The sequence below is a fragment of the Saccopteryx leptura genome, chromosome 3 (genome assembly GCF_036850995.1).
Source record: "Saccopteryx leptura isolate mSacLep1 chromosome 3, mSacLep1_pri_phased_curated, whole genome shotgun sequence".
NCBI lineage: Eukaryota > Metazoa > Chordata > Mammalia > Chiroptera > Emballonuridae > Saccopteryx > Saccopteryx leptura.
In genome coordinates, this window is record NC_089505.1 from 283037859 (window position 1) to 283056365 (window position 18507).

The 18507-nt window shown below is 38.1% G+C and overlaps 1 protein-coding gene across 16 annotated transcripts in view; it reads right to left on the reverse strand.

Moving 5' to 3' along the window:
* The window catches only part of LTBP1 (latent transforming growth factor beta binding protein 1), a 416121-nt gene that overhangs the window by 156044 nt on the left and 241570 nt on the right, over positions 1 to 18507 (reverse strand). For all 16 annotated transcript variants that reach the window (XM_066378530.1, XM_066378532.1, XM_066378534.1 and 13 more), the window contains 2 exons: positions 13941 to 14043; positions 9751 to 9822 (listed from right to left, as the gene is read on the reverse strand). In XM_066378530.1, coding sequence (XP_066234627.1) covers positions 9751 to 9822; positions 13941 to 14043 — 175 coding nt within the window. The remainder of the gene's footprint in view (positions 1 to 9750; positions 9823 to 13940; positions 14044 to 18507) is intronic.

Genomic DNA, 18507 nt, shown 5'->3' on the forward strand with positions numbered 1-18507 from the left:
GCTGAGATCATCCATACCTGTCCAGGGTCAGGAAAACTGCTCAGCTGCCCTCAAGAAATGTTCAGAAATAATACATGATTGTTTTATTAATTATCAACAGGGGAAGGGAAAAGAGGTGATATAGAAAAGGAGAATGCCTCGGAATCCAAAGGAATTCTAGTTTAAAAAACAGACAAAGCCGTCTAGAAGCCCACTCTGTTTGTTAAAGACTTCAGAATAAAACCGAGGAGGTATGATGGCTTGCTAATAATGTGAGAGGAAAAATACTTATTTTAACTACAAAGCAGACACATTTAAAACAAGGAAATGGGTATAAAACTAAACAACGAAGTGTGGACAGCTCTCTGATTCCTAAACCAAACCACTGAAAGAGCGTAGCAGAATAGTGAAATCTAGACAGTGAAGTATCAGAGAGAATCCGAACTGCCATTCTCAGTGCACTGTTCATTGAGCAAGGATGCTTGGCAGGGTTTTCCACCTGTAACAGGAGGTGCGACTGTTCTCAGGAATTAATGAAATTTAAAAACATGTTAAAAGTACCATAATTTAATGACAAGATAACCTAGACATGTTTTCTTTGAATATATGTACCCTGAATTATTAATGTCATCCCATTAACATTAATAAAAATTTATAAAAAATAAATAAAAAAAGTACCCTCACAAATTATGAACTAATAGCATAGGGACAGGAGCCCAGCCTTCAAAGGCAGAATCTACCCCCACTCCAGCTTTTGAAGCTTCTTTCACTTGATTTCTTTGAGCCTCAGGACTCGGTTTGATGATCAGTTAAAAAAAAATAATAATAACACTATGTATCTCACAAGTTATTGTTGAGAATTTTAAGATACTCAAATTGCTCAACAACATGGCTCCACTGAACGGGCACGTAATATATGCTAGAAAAATATATAAGCTGGTAGATAAAATAGATGTGTAGGTAATAATGACCCAAAAGAAAAATTTATGGTACCAGAAGAAATGATCAAGTTACTCTTATGCAAGTAATACTGTAAGGAGAAAAACCTCATATCAATAAAAATCAACAGTAACTAAAAAGCACAGCAGTGGTTGATCTAGCTAGTTCCATCTTGGGAGAAAGTCCAGGGAAAAGTTGGGTAAGAATATAAGGTTACTAGAGAAAGAACTTAGGTTATGAATAGAATGTTTTAAATGGGCTTGAGTTCTGGGGAGCTTAGGAAACACAGACCACTTATGTCATGTGCTGTGTCAGGATCATTATCACTGAAATCATATTTATGACTATAGATCATCACTGTCTCGCTTGCATGACAGGTCCTGGAATAACATCATTTTGTTTTAATGTTGATGCCGTATGTAACTCTTGTGTATATCAATCAGCCTATGGCAAAATTGGTTTCATTGTATGTCATTTGTCTTAAGGTCACGGAACTTATGGACGTTCAGTGAGGACTTACTGTTACTATCACTGCAAGAGGTCCTGAACAGGGGGAGTGGTACCTGAGAGAGAGGGACGAAGAGATAAAGGGAGTGTGGGAAGACAGAAAAGAAGGGAAAAGAGGGAGTGAGGGGGCATACAGCATACACTACTAATTTTAAAAGACATTTATCTTAGCTCCATGAAAATTCCCTCCAAAACCTTTGAGAGAAACCAGAAATGTCAATGGAGTAACATAAATAACAGAACAGATAAACTTTGTGTTCATTTAAAAGATAAACTTCGGGGGAGGGGGGTGCATTCGAGGCAACACTAGAATCTATATAAACAGCATAAATTAAAATCAATAAAAATATATATATATATAAACTTAAAAGAAGCTTACACTCACTAGACACTATAGCGAACTCTAAATACTTTATCTTTTTATCATCCACCTTCACCTACACACCCTCACCCCTGCCTGTGTTGTTTCTTCCAGCCCCACTATCTCCCCCACCCCACCACCATCTTTCCCAGGTTATAATTAATTGAAGGTAAAATTATTCCTATACAGAACATGCAGAAGAAATCTACTGAAACCAGCGAAAGTTAGTTCCAGTAATACAATAAATATTTTTAAAGTAATAATCTTTCTTGCAGCCATATTTAATATAAAATGACTAAGGAAAGCCAAAATAGAAACATCTAGGGCCTATGCTTAGGAAGGCATAATATTTAACTGCCCTTTTTGTGTTTTCAAATCGTACAGCAAAGGAAATCAGGGAGGAGGGAAGGAGCATGGTCCCTGGGCTCTGTGCTGCCAGTGGGAAGGGAAATGGCACATCCTCTTTCAAAGGAAATGTGCACAGGAGAAAGCAAAGCTTGGAAACCAGCAATTTCTCCTCTAAGCATAGTCACAGATTCAAATTATATATTGAATGCTGTCACAAATGTCCCTGACAGCATTCTATACAATAAGGAAAAACAGAAACCAATTTGAAAATCCAACTTTAGGGGAATGGGTACATGAATTATTTTAATATTCATCAACTGGAATACTAGACAATAAGTTTTAGAAGGTTATTTAATAACATCAGAAAGCATGATATATGAAGTAAAAAATAGTCTTCACAGCTGTCCATGAAATTTCAAATTTGTTTATACTGTATATATGATTGGTATCAATTTTTGTAGGAGATTATAGAAATTTCCATTTTCCCCCCTTACATGTTTCTCTCATTTCTAAATTTTAAGTAAGAGGTAAGAATTACTTTTATAAATAAAAAAGACAATGTGATTTTTAAAGGAATATGTTTTTAAATTCTATCTGTGATTTTCTAACTAAATGAGAACTTTCCTCTGAAACTATACTATTTGGTTCATTTCATAAAGTACTTACTGCATGTTTCCTCAATGTTTTAATTATGTGAGGGAAGAGCAATCTTCAGAAGGGTCAGGATTCAGTCTTATTATACTTTATATTTCTCAGAGTATCCCTACTTAAGTCATCATTAAATATCTGTAATGCAAATGAGTGTAAGTGTATGAACAGCAAATGGTAATAAATTCATGATGATAGGCTGTTGAATTACAACAGGCACTTGTGGATGACAGATTATATAACTACGAGCTTTTTTCCTGAAAAGCTTTTCAATATACTCAAAGAAAAATAATTTATCATATACATACATTGTATCTAATATTTATATGTTATATATAATGCTTATTGTATATATGTTATATATATATATATATACACATACATATACTAGCTTAACACCATATTCCAATATTGATACCTTGAATTAGAAAAACAATTCCTGGTATGGATATATTCATGCTTTGGCATTCCCTCCCTATTCGAAACACAGAGCAACAATAAATAAATTCTAAAAAAAGATAAAAAAACAAGATACTAGTAATCATCCCAATGAAGTTGAAATTGCATAGCAGTAGATAGTGGGTAGGGCCACTGAACCCCTGGATCTGCTGCCTAGACACAAGCCAGGGCAGCCAGGAGGTTAGTCATTGAGTGGAAGAAGCTAAAAGTGCCCATGTAAACACTTCTCCCCAGGAACTGAAATCTGGGACACTGTGACCAACAGTCACACACACTGCGGCAGGGCCTAAACTAACATTGCAATCTGGCTTTTGACTGGGGGGACCACAGATAGGAAAAGGTAAAAATTGGGGAAGATAAAAATAAACTTCAATTCAAAGTGGGTCTATGAACTCAGTTACAAAATCTAATGTCAAGAAAGCAAACGGGTCAATGATTTGAATGGGAATATTGTCCAGATCAGAGTAGTTTTATGAAATGTTCTCACAAAGATTTTTAAAGATATTTTAGCATGCTTAAAAAACTAAATAAATACATTTTAAAAAACAAAATGAAAAAGCAATATTTGAAGACATAACAGCTGACCAGTTTTTAAATTTGTGGAAAAACATGAGTCTTCAAATGGACAATGTACTGTCTACTGCGTAAAATCAAGATGAATCCAAATGGAGACACATTGTGATAAAACTGGAGAATTAAGAGACCATCTCAGAAGAGAGAAAAGACTGATAGTATCTACAAAGAAGAAAGTACCGACATGATAGAAGTCAAATGACATTGGTATAATAATCAAAATTATCGTTGAAAAACAACTGTTAACCTAGAACTGCATACCCGACAAATCCCATTATAAACGAAGCTCAACATCAAGGAGTTTCCAGACATGAAGTATCCACTTCTCAGGGAGTCTTGTTATAAGCACTGTTAAAGGATATACTCTAAAAATACAAATTTAGCAAATAAAAATATAGGACACCAGTGAGATTTTAATTTCAAATAAACAATGAATGCCCGTTAGCATAAGTATGTTACAAATTATTTTCAGTTTATCTGAAATTGAAATTTAACTTGGTTTCTTGTATTTTATCTTGCAAAAGAAAATGTAAACCTAGGGCAAAAAAAACACAGGATAAAGGAACTATACTAAGTGCAAAGCCTGATAAATTATCAGTAAGTTCATGTAGCTATTAACTGTATTTAAAAAACCTTTCTTTCCTTATTTATATTATACCTCCAAAAATAATTATGAAGTGATGACTCTTGCCTAAGCCACAGATCCACTTTCTTTTAAATATGCAAGAAAATGCCATAAATGGCCTTTGGATAATTCCATGTTAAAAGAAGTGTGACTGTTTTCCCAGCATGTATCACAAAGCCTGTTCTATTGTGCATGGTGCATGCAATCAATCACAGGAGCCTTGGCTTCAAGTCATGAAGCACTCCATCTATCCTACCTGTCTGTTTCAACCCAGCACTATATGCCACAGGCCACATTCCGGTCTCCAGCCGAGCAGGTTTTCTTGAGGTGGCTCACTTGCACTTTCTAATCTTCTCAAGACACTCAAAGACCAGTCTTTATGTGCTCACTATACCGCAGTCACAATCAATTTTTCTGATCATCATTAAGAGGTCTGAAATGCAAGCTACAATCCAGGCAAGCTCTTCATAACCGAAAAGTCTTGTGAATGGCTTCCTTATATGGAATATCAATCAAGACTGGTGAATCTCACTTCATGATGGAGATATGCCCTTGGGAAAAATGTACGTTATCTTTACTGTGGTCCGAAATTTAATTTCAGATGCAATTTGAGGAGCTATCTAAAAGGTGACTTACAATTAAAGTTTTGGTAATGCCTATTACTGTACCCTAATGTATCTGTTTTGTAAATGCATTAAAGCAGAACAACCAGTGTAATAAAGTGACACCAAGAGAAAGTTATGTGGACTACTCTTTTATATTTGCTGTAACAGGCTCCTCGGAAGCCTAAAATTCAGCTGGTTGGGACAGAGAAAAAAGCAGATTGCATCCTGCTGATTCAAACTATATTAATTACATAGAATCCAAGGGCAGGAACGATGTCTTATTTATCATTCATTACATATCATCAGGAGTACACTGCCAATTAGTGTCTGTGCAATACTGAATATTTTTTTAAATTCTCAAGATTATTTACAAAAATGCAATCTACATGCACAGGATTACAAAGTGTAGGTGCCTTCTAGTTGTATATTTTGGCATTGTCCACAGCACCTGGACACATGCTAAAAATGTAGAAAATAATTTTATATTGAGGTAAACACTCATGAATCAGGTAAGTGATTTTAGTAAGTCAAAGGAGAAATCTGCTTTTAATAAAAGATTTGACCTGGACGGCTGGCTCAGTAGTAGAGCATCAGCCCGGTGTGTGGATGCTCCAGGTTTAATTCTTGGTCAGTGCACAAATAAGAAGTGCCCATCTGCTTCTCTACCCCCTCCCTTTCTTTTCTCTCTTTCTCTTCCTCTCCTGCAGTCATGGCTCAATTGGAGCAAGTTGGCCTTGGGTGTTGAGGATGGCTCCATGGCGTCCACCGCAGGCACTAAAAAGAGTTCAGTTGCTGAGCAATGGAGCAACTCCACAGATGGTCAGAGCATCGCCCCCTAGTGGGCTTGCTGGGTAGGTCCCAGTCAGGGCCCATGTGGGAGTCTGTCTTTCTGCCTCCCCTCCTCTCACTGAATAAAAATTTTTTTAAATAAATAAAAATAAAATATTTCACTACATAGATTGGTCCCCAAGTACTTTCAGAAACAAATTCTACTTTTAAAACTTAGATTTATACCTAATTTAATAATTTATCTCATGACAAAGTTATGAGCAAGAGAGTATTCAAAATTGAGGGGGAAATTTAGCTTCAGAATAAAGCAGTCTAAATGTAGGAAGTTCCTATTGTCATCACTGCCATTTAGGTATTATTCCACTTCATTCTCACTCAATGTCAGTCAGACCTGTAGCATAATAATCAAATGACAAATGCCACTCTAAATCCACAAGGAAATAAAACTGTATTGTTTGTTGTGCAAAATAAAGCAAATGATAACAATTCCATAATGTTGAAGGTAGTGAGGCAGGTTTAAGAGCTCCATGTGTGTATATGTAATAAATCATTCCTTTGAAAAGATAATTGCAGCACCACTAGAGAGAAGGAAAAACCCAACTTTGAGAGCAATTATTTCAAAGCTCCTCAAATTAACTTGTGCACAGTTGGTTCTTTGTTACTGAGTGCCCATTAGTGAAAGTTGTATCAGGAACATTAGTTCACTTCATTGAAGGAAATAATGTAATTCTACTTATTAGTCACTTTAATTTTAAATGTACTTGGTAAATGGAGAAGACATTAAACCGTAAGAACAATGTGGAACACACCCGTGATTAGACACAGAATGGGCCCCTTTTGAAAACAGTAGAATGACAGAATCAAAAAGCTTCAAAGCTCATGGAAAACTGAGTATACATATGTAATGTGAGAAAGTTTCATTTAATTCTACTGACCAGTCATATCACAAAGGGAGTAAAATTAAGCCCTTCTCTTGATAGCAGTTTTAACAGATTTTGCAGAATGAAATTGTCTTATGAGTCTATCTGCTCTGTAGTGTAAGCTAGCGGTACCTTCTTTTCTCTGATACTTTACTCCAGAATCCATGCCAAAAAGCGTAACACTGGTTTTGCAAATATCCTCCTGAACATAAGCCAGGATTAGGTGTCACTGACTATCAGAGCAGATGACCAAGGTGGAACCATTTGATATGCTCAGTATGCACAAAACTTGCTAAAGGTCACTTCATACCAGCTATACCAGGAGAGGGAAATACAAAAACAAACAAACAAACAAACCCTCAAGCCAAAGCAAGTATTTAAAAGATTCTCCATACTATTTTGTTAAATGAGATAGCAAGTGATTACTTGCAAATTTTCTACAGTATTTTTATAAATATGACCTCTTAGAAACTTGAACCAGCCAGAAGAAGGAATATATTAGAATATGATCATCCTTCCTTATTGAACAAAACCAAATGAATATTAATTGCTTTGATCTCTATTAAGTTCACGACACATGGCATATGTTGCTCCAAATAGCTAGTATCCACATTAGTAATAGTTTACAGATCCGTATATATATGGTGAAGGAGGCCATAGTGCACACAGAAACAGGTGATTCGGAAACTGAATCCTGGTTGGGCCTTTTTTAATCTGTGTGACCTTGGAAAAGTTACTCTTTTTATGCCTCAGTTTCTAAATCAGACTAATCATGTCCAAACTCTAATCCACCCCACCCCAAGAAAACATGTATATTCTTCATCATTCGACACAGAAAAAATCAGGAGCATCTGACACTCTGGAGCATTTCTAACAATCAGCTATGAAGAATTAGAATGGTGAAGTATCAATATAAATAAGGACCTTTATCTGTCTAGTCCTTATCAAAGGGGACACTTCAGGAAGTTACATGTCTAGGGACTAAAACTTGTGTGACAGATCAAGATTTACACTTTTCTTCTCATATACAGCCTCTGTGCCAGGTGACAGAGTAATGACAGCATCAGAGAACTGGGATGTACCTACAGTCATCTAACCTCAAGCACTGCACAGGATAGAAATTCCCTATAGCACTCCTGGCCGATAGTTAAGAATCGGTTGGGCTACTTCTACGTGCAGGAAGCTCAGTCCTTCCAAAAGCATGTCAGGGCCATGTCGGGGACTCATTTCACAGAAAAGATTACTTGTACTTGTAAATATGCCTCCTTGAAACTCCATTCTATTGACTTTGGCATTTGAAGCAACTCAGAAAAGTCTTGTTTGTAAGACAGTTAATCAAATATTTAAAGGCACATTTACAAACATTTAAGGCATGTTTATAAATCAGCCATTATATTTCTCTTTGGTTCGCACTTCTCTGAGCTAAATACTCTCAGGTTTCTAGGCCCTTCACAAGCGTGGTTGACCGTATTAGCCAAAAGACAATGAACACTGAATACCTAAACCCCAAATTCAGTCTGACTAGCAGGATACAAGGTCATTATTTCTAATGCCCTTCTCATTCTGCTCCTACTAATGTATCCTAAAATAGTGTTGGGCTTTCCATATAGATTTTTATCCAAATCTTGGTTTACACTGTAGTATACACATTTAGCTATCTACTCATTCATTTAACATACTCATTCACACATCTATTTAATTCAATCTTTTACTTGCTTAATATAATCTTTTCATGATATCTTAAATTCTATTGACTCTTAAATAATGTTGATTAATCCATTATCCCTGTATCACTATGTTTGAAGATGTTTTTCAAAAAGTGCTTTGGATGCCCTCTCCTGGAACAGTTAATTCTAACTTTCCCAAAATTCTTTCACATATGACAAGGGCTTACAATATTTGAAGACAAAACTTTTTAAAAACATGTAACCTATGTGCACTTAAAAAAAAATCCTTTAAGTCAGCAAAAGCTCTACAAATCATAAAAGTTGCACAGACGCAGTACGAAATAATTTACTTGAGAAAATTCTCAGTTAATTATATTCCTTTGACAAGAATCATATCTATACTTGATAACATTACCTTAATCTACTGTCCTATAAACACATAGTCAAGGATACAGAGCCCCAGACCACAAGTCAGAAGTCATATGCTGAATTACTGACATGGATATTGCTTCAATAAATCTCTTAGAAGCTGTTTCTCTGTTTATTTTAATGTACACGTATTCCTAAGTAACTAATAACATTTTCATCCTGGATACGTAAGGGGAAATTAGGAGAATTGAATATCCCACAAAATAACAAACAGAATTTGTTATCATATATGTGTGCTACCATATATCATATATAGGCATCGGTAAACCTGTTACAACCTCAGCTCTATCTACTATTTAGCCACAAGAAAGTCACCTAACCAGCCTGTGCTTCAATGTCCTTCATTTGCAAAGTGTTGACACTGTGCTAAATGATCTCTGAGGTTCCCCTTGCTTCTGCAACTCTGCTATGGGGTCAAAATAAATTAAGCAAAAGCTACAGCCTAGATGACATGTGTTCACTCTGATATGAACACAACTGTTTTTTGTTTGTTTGTTTGTTTTTTTGTGAGAGACAGAGAGAGGAACAGATAGGAACAGACAGACAGAAAGGGAAAGAGACAAGAAGAATCAATTTTTCGTTGCAGCTCCTTAGTTGTTCATTAATTGCTTTCTCATATGTGCCTTGACCAAGGTGGAGGGGACTACAACAGAACGAGTGACCCCTTCAAGCCAGCAAACTTGGGCTCAAATCAGCGACCTTGGGCTTCAATCCAGAGACCTTTGGGCTCAAGCCAGCGACCTATGGGCTCAAGTCAGCGACCATGGGGTCATGTCTATGATCCCACACACAAGCCAGCAACCCCGCACTCAAGTCGGTGACCTCAGGGTTTCGAACCTGGGTCCTCGGTGTCCTAGTCCGATGTACTGGCATCGATTCCAATGAATTCGGTTAAGCTTACCTTGACAAAAGGTGTTGTTAACCCTCTTATAACCTTGCAGACATTCCATCATTTGGTTATATCCATGATAAGCTGTAAGGGAAGAAATAATGCTTTGTTACGTAGTTTTGATTCTTACAATCCTAAACTACTATATGTGATAACCAAAGCCATTGAGGCATCAGTGGTCTTTTTCATGTCTAAGATACCAATTCAGTGTATATTAATTTCTTTCACACTATCCTTGTTTTTCAGTATACTCCATACTTTGCATTAGATATAGTCCCAATTATTTTTCAGCAAGTGTTGATTACGTTACATGAAAGAATCATAAGACGTTTTAAATTTTCTTCTAATCATTGATTCTTTACTTATATTAACAAAGGATCACTTCCTCCCCAATTATTTGCTATAGGCATTTGAATTTTCTTATGGTAGGTAGGGTGACTATACACTAGTCTGGCTGGGATAGTCCTATGTTAGCCTGGTGTTTCAGCGAAGTTCATTAATAGCACTCCATTTCACTCTCAAAAGTGTCCCAGTTTTGATAGTACATTATATGCTCGCCTTTACTGCAGGACCACATATTTCAGCTATGAGCTGATTCTTACTAGTGTGAACCTGAAAAGAACAGGAGGTGATGAGAACAAGCTAGGAGATAAAAGGGTCTGCTGTGATCGGCTATATGGACTCATCTCTCAGAAACCTCATCAACAGTATGAATGTTGAAGTCACTAATTTGCCAACAAAACTCTATTTGCTGAAATTTGGACACCCTAAAATAAAACCTGAGAAACTTCTTGGCAGAATCAATATAGCATAATTTCTGGGATTGAGCAGAACTAGGTTCAAATCTTAGGTCTGCCTGTTTATAGCTTTACAACCCTGGGAAACAGGCTTCCTGGGTTGCACATGGCAATTCTGTATGACGAGAGCATCACATCTACCAAGCATGTCAGGGCTGTGGAGTTGAGAGTTAATTCATGCAAATGCCTGCAGCAGTGCCCGACAAAAGTAAACACTCACTAAAGGACAGATGTTGCTGTTATTTCCTGAAATAAGGTATTCTTTCATGATAAAGATAATGAGCAATAGAAAATGGGCCATAATCACAACAGGTTAGACTACTACTAAAAAGACTTGAGGAAAGAGGAACAAGAGAAGACTGAAGTAAAAAAAAATCTTTTTATGGAAAATAAAATTATTTCGCATTCTCAGCACTAATGGAACAGGGTATTTACTAGTGTTGTTCTTCTCCTCCTTCATTTCCTTTCTTTGCCATGTTTCCCCCACCATCAGATCCTTAGCAAAGCCGGAGAATGGTTAAAGCAAGAAGTCTTAGATTAGTAAGTCAAAAGAAGGGAGAGTTCTGCGTGGGGGCGTGTCACCCCATTCAGCTCCTTGGCTGAATGTCTCGTCTTCTCCCAAATAACAAAGCCGTTCTGGAGCAGGCTGCCTACAGAGATTGTGGGCTTCTCTGTGAATTGTTTAAAGGCAAAAGAGTGACGATAACTTATTTAAAAAATTTCAACAGTCATCTACCTCCAGGCAGGGAGTCGGAGCAGATGATCTCCTAAAGTCTTCCTCAGCATAGAAGTCACTGTTAATTTTCTTCTACAATCCATTAAAGGACAAGTGACTTGCTCATGCTAAGTACACTTTTTTTTAATAGATTACAGACTAGTTAATGAAATCATTTGCAGATTTAAAATTAAGTTCTCACCGTAAAAACTGATCAACAGTGAAAGGTCTTTCTGTATGTAGCTAAACAAAAACTTCAAACATTAAATAAAAGCCATTTGAAAACTGAAGTCTGAACTCCTTTTAGTGAAGAAAAAAAAAAAAAGACATGGAACACAAAACCATAGCATGCAAAGCCAAGGAAAGTCTGCTCTCTTCCAAAACGAATATGATTTAGAGAGTAGTACCAACCAACGAAAGGAAAGTTTCTAAATGACACAGGAAGAATGTGACCCCGAGTGTGTTTCTTGGGAATGAGTCACTTAGTTCGGCACAAACGAAGTAAATGTCAAGATGTTAATCGTTTATTTCATTCATAATCCACACTACCCTTCTTGAAGTGGAACCAACCTCTTCAGTTTTATACATTAAAGGAGCCAACATACAAATTTATTTTCATCAGCCTTTACTTAAAAGTGTCAGCAACTCTGTACTTTCACATTCAACCTAAATTATTATCAACATTTAAACAGAGAGTTAACAAAACCCTGTAAAGCAGTAAAACCCTGTTAAAGCGGTTTCTATTCTAGAATGACATAATTCTAGATAAAAATGATAAGAGCTCAGGAGTGGAAGTTAAGGATTAAAAAGCAAAGACAAACAAACAAAACAACTTATGATTTCCCTTTACCCCGCCTTACAACTTTGGGATTTGGAAAACAGCGGAAAGGGAAGAAACTCAGCAAAAGATATACAGAGAGGGGGAGAAAGGAAAAACAAAAATCAGGTGTGAGATGAACAAAAGTATTAGAGAACAAAAAGTTAGCCCTAAAACAACGTTGAAGAACTGGACTTCTCTTTCTTCAGTCCTTAGACCTAGCAGTGGGAAACATACCACCCTCCACAATATTCCCACAGACAAACATACACAGTCCGTAAAGGGTAGGCAGTCTAAAATAAAAAAGAAAGAAAGGAAAAAGAAGGCAGTGCTTTTTAAACATTTTAGATGCAGACTCTCATTTTCATGATCTATGGAGCATAAAGTGATCCACACAGCAAATGAGAGCTGGCAGTCTGACTCAGGTCTACCAAACTCCAACCTCCATCCTCTTCAAATCATGCTAAATGTCCTAGATATCTCTTGGATCAGGTTCCCAACAAAATTTTAGGCAAACGGACCTTCCAGTGAGCAGGGACCATCACACTCAACCCGCTCGCTGAAATCGACACTGTCCATCATAACATCAGCGTAGAAAGTCCACTGAGGACATCCTCTCAGTCCTCAATGCACAATGTCCTTATCTATGTGGCATTTTTCCCTAAATGAAGAATTCATTGATTATCAAAAACTTTAATGGGTGTTCCCACAAATTGATCCTCTAAAAGAAGAAGGTAATATAAAAAAATAGTGGTAATATGCAACATTAACTTTAGGCTTTTGATGTAAGTTTGAGAGGCAAGGAAGTCCAATTATTGAAAACAAATTATTATGATGGAAGAATAGTTTCTAAGACAGACATAAGTAGCACTAGTTCCAAGATGGCAGATTCTAGACTTAATAAAGAGGTCTGAAAGACAGTTGAGAAAATCAACCAAATCAAATAAAAATTATCCAGTTGAAGCAAATGAGAAATTCCTTGTAGCATTAAGTGTAAAAAAAAAATAACTATAAAAATCTTCAGCTACACAAGGCGAAGATGACTGAGAAAAATATCACTCGCTTTCTTGGTAAAAAATTGATAAGTGTAAAAACACTCCACCTAAGACAAGTTACCTTTGTCTTTCTAAAAAATATTAGGAATTAGTTTTCCAGAGTTAATGCTACATACAAAAGCTAAAAATACAAACTAGTAATTGGGAAGAAAGTAACAGAAAGGTGTAAATCTGGACTTATAGCAACAGGTTCTGAAAAGCAGACTTTATAGAATAATCAAAGCATGTGGGTGTTAAGATAGAGTCAAGTCATGTCACTGAGAATTGTGACTGTATTTAAGCATGACTAAGACAAGGGGAGAGTACTGGGTCCTAGGTATTACAAATTGCTCTTTTACAAATCAGCAACCATTTCACCATTTGATCTTTTTAAAGTGAATTTTGAAAACTACAACAGAAGTTATGGCTGTTATTAAAAAGTTCATTTAAGGAATTTAACCTAAGAAATCACAACTGCACTGACTTTTCTATAGAGTTGGAAACATTTAATTACCATTTTAAAAAGCTATCTTAGTTTCTCATCACCTGAGAAAAGAGAGCCGGTTTTATTTAGCACATTGCCTCTCTGAAAACTTTTTAAAAAAAAAAATGTAATCCAACTGAAGAAGGAAACTAATAACTATACTTATTAAAAAAAACAGAATAGATATAAAACTTCCCTCAGACCTGTAAGGTTTCTGGACATGCAAATTATTTCACAATGTTCTATAATTCAGTAGGAGCTCTTTGAAAGGCTAATGTCTTCCCATTAAAACAGTAATCGAAAGAAAACAGATATGCCACATTGACCTGTAAAGGAATGATGAAATATCACTTACATGGCTTCTTGGGGCATTTCTGGCATTTGTGAAAGCCCCAGGATGTACCCACGGTTCCACAGCAGTCCTCTTGCTTTGAAAGGCCAGGGAGCGCCTTGCCACACTGCAACGATGAGGTGTGAAATATGCAGGTTAATTGAGCACAGGACGCCCAAGTCTAGATCACTGCTAGGTTTCAGCCACATTATAAAACTGTTCCACTGTTATGAACAGAATTACAGGGGGGGGGGGGAGGCAACCCCTAAAACTTCAAAACAAAACACCATAACAAAATCAAGATGACACTGAAAAGAACCAAACATATTTTCCAGAACTTCTTAGCATTGTTAGTCTTATGAAAATCTGCCACTGCTCAGAGCACTTGAGAAAACCCGAGTTTCCGATGTCTTTTTTTCTAAATAGAACCTGAAAACTTAGAAGATCAATGTAAACTTTTAAAATTTTCGTTTCAGCTATCTTTTGAAATCTCTCCTGTGGATCATCAAGAAATAAGGGCATGGCATGTGCAGAAGCCTTGAGAATGTGGCCAGATCCCATCAACAAGAGGCTTTTTGTCTTCCTATGATAGCATGGCCCGAGCAGGGAAAGAACAAGAGAGGACACTACCAGAAACGGTCACTGGCCAAACCAGATAGGCTCTGGCAGAGACAAAGGCTCCAGGCAGCCAAGTGGTCTGACCGGGGAGGTCAGCCAAGCTAGGAAGACAAGACCAGGAGGCAGAAGAGCAGGGCTTAGAGGCTACTGGAACCACTCAAGTCGTCAAGTGTAAAGATCCAGCTTACGACCTTGGTCAATCACAGGGGATCAGAAGAGGCTGGGAAGCAGGGACTCGAAGTAAGACCGATTCAATGGGGTTGGGAAGGAAAAACAGATGCTGCTTGTTGTACCGAACTTGAAGACAGCTGTGCAGGGAGGGCCACTTGCCCCTTCATCCCTACTGTGCAGGCTAAGCCCACACCCCACACCCCAGAGGCTAGTTTCTCAGCCTCCATCTGCCTCAACCTCTATAAACTCCTCTAAGCGGTTTCAAGTCATCTTGCCCAAGACGAATCTGCTCACATTCCTCTACTGGGAAAAACCTGCAGTGACTCCCATTGTCTCAAGATTGCGAATTCTCTGGCATTATACAGAAGGTCCTTCCTATTCTTGCCTTAGACAGCTTTTCTGACTTTCAATCTGATTTCACCACTCTATACCCATTTCTTCTCTCTCTGATGGCCCTCCCTTTTTTCTTTTTTTCTTTTTTTTTTTTTTTTTACAAGAAGTGAGAGACCACTTTATTTTAATTGAATGTATTGGGGTGACATTGGTTAATAAAACTACATCGATTTCAGGTGCACAATTCTACAATACATCTATTTATTGCATTGTGTTCACCACCCTAAGTCAAGTCTCCCTTCATCACCATCCTCCCTTTTTTCTTTGCCTGGAAAAACCATCACATGAAGCCTTGTGTCTCTTCAGTTTTAGCAAGTTCCTCTCTCCTCTTTACTCCACAGCACTCTACACAGTTCCACAGCTTCCACGACACATTTTAATTAAACGTAGATGTACCTTATTTATCTTTATATCTCAATAAACAGTGTGCATTGCATATACTCAACAAATGTTCAATGAATGAAGGAATGAACGAACGAAGTTAAGAAATGAACCAGTTGGTGCTGTCCATCAGAAAAACGTTGGCTCTGTGAAAACTCTAATGGAAATTAGCAAACGCACTGAGGCTTGTGAGCGGGACCTGTGACAGTGAGCCCACATGGTGCTGAGTCTTCAAAGGGCAGCAGAGAGTAGACACCAGTCACCTGGCAGCCCTCCAGGGACAGTGCTTCTTTCCCCCCCGTGTCCAGGCATGTAGCATCTGACTGAGGCTCTAAGTGTCTAAATTGCAAAACAAAACCAGAGATGGCCCAGCCCAGTTAATGAAGTTTTAGTTGCATCATAGCTTTGAAGTCTTTATGGGTTTTTTTAAAATGCTTTTAATGATTCTGACAGGATGGTGTGTGCTTTCCAAAATGGTATATGATGAGAGAGAGAACACATGAACAAGATGGAGAAGCCAAGAGCAGAAAAGCACCTACTGGCTGGATTCGGGTCGCACCCAGACTCCCTCAGCTTAATCACAGAAGGCTCAAATCTGAAAAGTAGAACAGGGAAGAAGGAAGAGGAAGTAATGGTCCAGGCATAAGACTAGAAACAAGATGGTTATGTTAAGAAAAGGTGAAGAGATTGAGAAGTACAAGTTGGTAGTTAGAGAATAATCATGGGGATATTAAGTATAGCACAGCAAATACAGTCAATAGTATTGTAATAACTCTATCTATGGTGCCAGGTGAATCTGGAAATATCAGAGGCAACACTTTGTAAAGTGTGTAACTGACTGTCTAACCAACACACTATTCACCTGAAACTAACACAAAATAATACTGAATATAAACTATAATTGAAAACATTCTTTTTTTAATTAAAAAAAAAAAAAGATAGGCCCTGGCCGGCTGACTCAGTGGTAGAGTGTCAGCCCAGCGTGTGGAGGTCCCGGGTTTGATTCCTGGTCAGGGCACACAGGAGAAGTGCCCATCTGCTTCTCCACCCTCCCCTCTCTCCTTCCTCTCTATCTCTCTCTTCCCCTCCCGCAGCCAAGGCTCCATTGGAGCAAAAGCTGGCCCAGGCACTGAGGATGGCTCCATGGCCTCTGCCTCAGGTGCTAGAGTGGCTCCAGTTGCAACAGAGCAACACACCAGATGGGCAGAGCATCGCCCCTTGGTGGGCAAGGCAGGTGGATCCCAGTCGGGCGCATGTGAGAGTCTAAGATTTTTTACTAAAAAAGAAAAGAAGTACATCAAGGTCTATGCTGTTGTAATCTGCTGCTGAAGCGTGACTACTGTTTATTTCCAATTTTATCAGCTAGATGTACGGAAGACACCAGTGCACATCATTTGTTTGTCATTCTTGTACCAGACTCCTTCTTAGGTTCTTTTAATCAAGCAAAACTCTCAACACTTGCTGATTTTATATGCTCAAATTTTTAGTAGCAGTTAAAATCCAATTTTCACCTTGGATTCCTAGAATGTTTTATTTGGTACAGCAAGAATAAATCATTTCTCTCTACCAGGCCTCAAAAAAAAGAGGTACAAGGTTTTCATTACAGGACTCAGGCCGCTTTGTCCCATGGCTTTGTTTTTGCAGGTCCCCAGCCAAGAGCAGCACCAGGCATCCAAATCGATGAAATGAACAGCCATGTATGTGGGACCATGACACTGTGTGCTGTTCTCAAAACTGAGTCTGCACAGTATGAGAACAGGCTGCAAGGGCTGACGGCAGGCTCACAGCATGGCAGTTTTCGGTGGACCCCATTAGTTCTTTAACTAGGAAGAGCTTTCAATGTGCTGCCAGAAACTCCACCTGGTAGATCTTTGTGGCCATACTCAGGGCTTTCCCCCAAGACTACACAATACCACTAGGTTCTCGCTAGGTTGGAAATATCTAGAGGGAAAGAAGGTAGAGGAAGGATCCTCTTTCCTCCACGCCAAAAAGCTACACCGGAGACAGCCACACAGAAGAGGATGCTAGAAATGCTGAACGGCCTTGTCTCAGACTGGAAGATTCTACTTCTCCGTGAGACATAACCACAGGGACACAGACTGATTCTGCCTCGCTACATTTTTATGCCCAGATTGAGGTAAGTTTTACAAGTTAGAAACACAAACGGAATTCCTCCTATGTGAATCATTCACCACATTTTCAGAGAAAGCCCGTTTCTCATTTCAAGGCATACCTTGTGGATAAGCGATCTAGGAGAAGCGTGCTAAATTTACAACTCAGTCCTTAGCTAGTTCAAGTCGGAAAGAAAAACCTGTCTTGTCAAATGAGCAATGTGCTATATAGCTCCTCAAAAAATGCACACAACTTCATGCTGCTGATTAAGGGACACTGTAACTCCACACAGCTATGCTAGGATTCAGCAAGTGCCTGACCCACCTAGAGCAATGCAAACAGAACAGTGAAGATTCTGGCAACCAGGTCCTGTGCGTATCAATTAAAGAAAGTAGAAATTATAAGATTGCGTGTAACCACAACGGCAGAGTTCAGGTATGTTAAAGTTGTTGCTTGAAGCTAGTTGCATGATAAAGGTTTTAGTTGGACTGAATGTGATGTGTATACAAATCATAGGAAGAGAGGATTCAACTCATTAAGCAGGAGGCCTTTTTCAACATTTAATGCTACTCAACAATGGAAGGTACTGACATCTTCACTGGGAGTGGAGGCTGGAAGAACATCTCTCAGGAATGCCCAAGATAAAAAGCACATGATGTCTATGGTTTCTGTCAAGTCTATGGGTCTGTGTTCAATATAGATTGATAAAAATACATATGATTTAGGAAATGCAAATTACTAGACACTAGAGCCGATCTCAAGTACTTCTGTTGCTCTCACATCTATAACGGGACCATGTCCTGGCAGATGCACTCCTAAGCATCTCTTGTCTTACTTACTCCCTCATCAACAGCTCCAGAGATGTTCACCCCAGTATGAGCCTCTTTCTACAATATAATGCAAACTAAATGGAAAA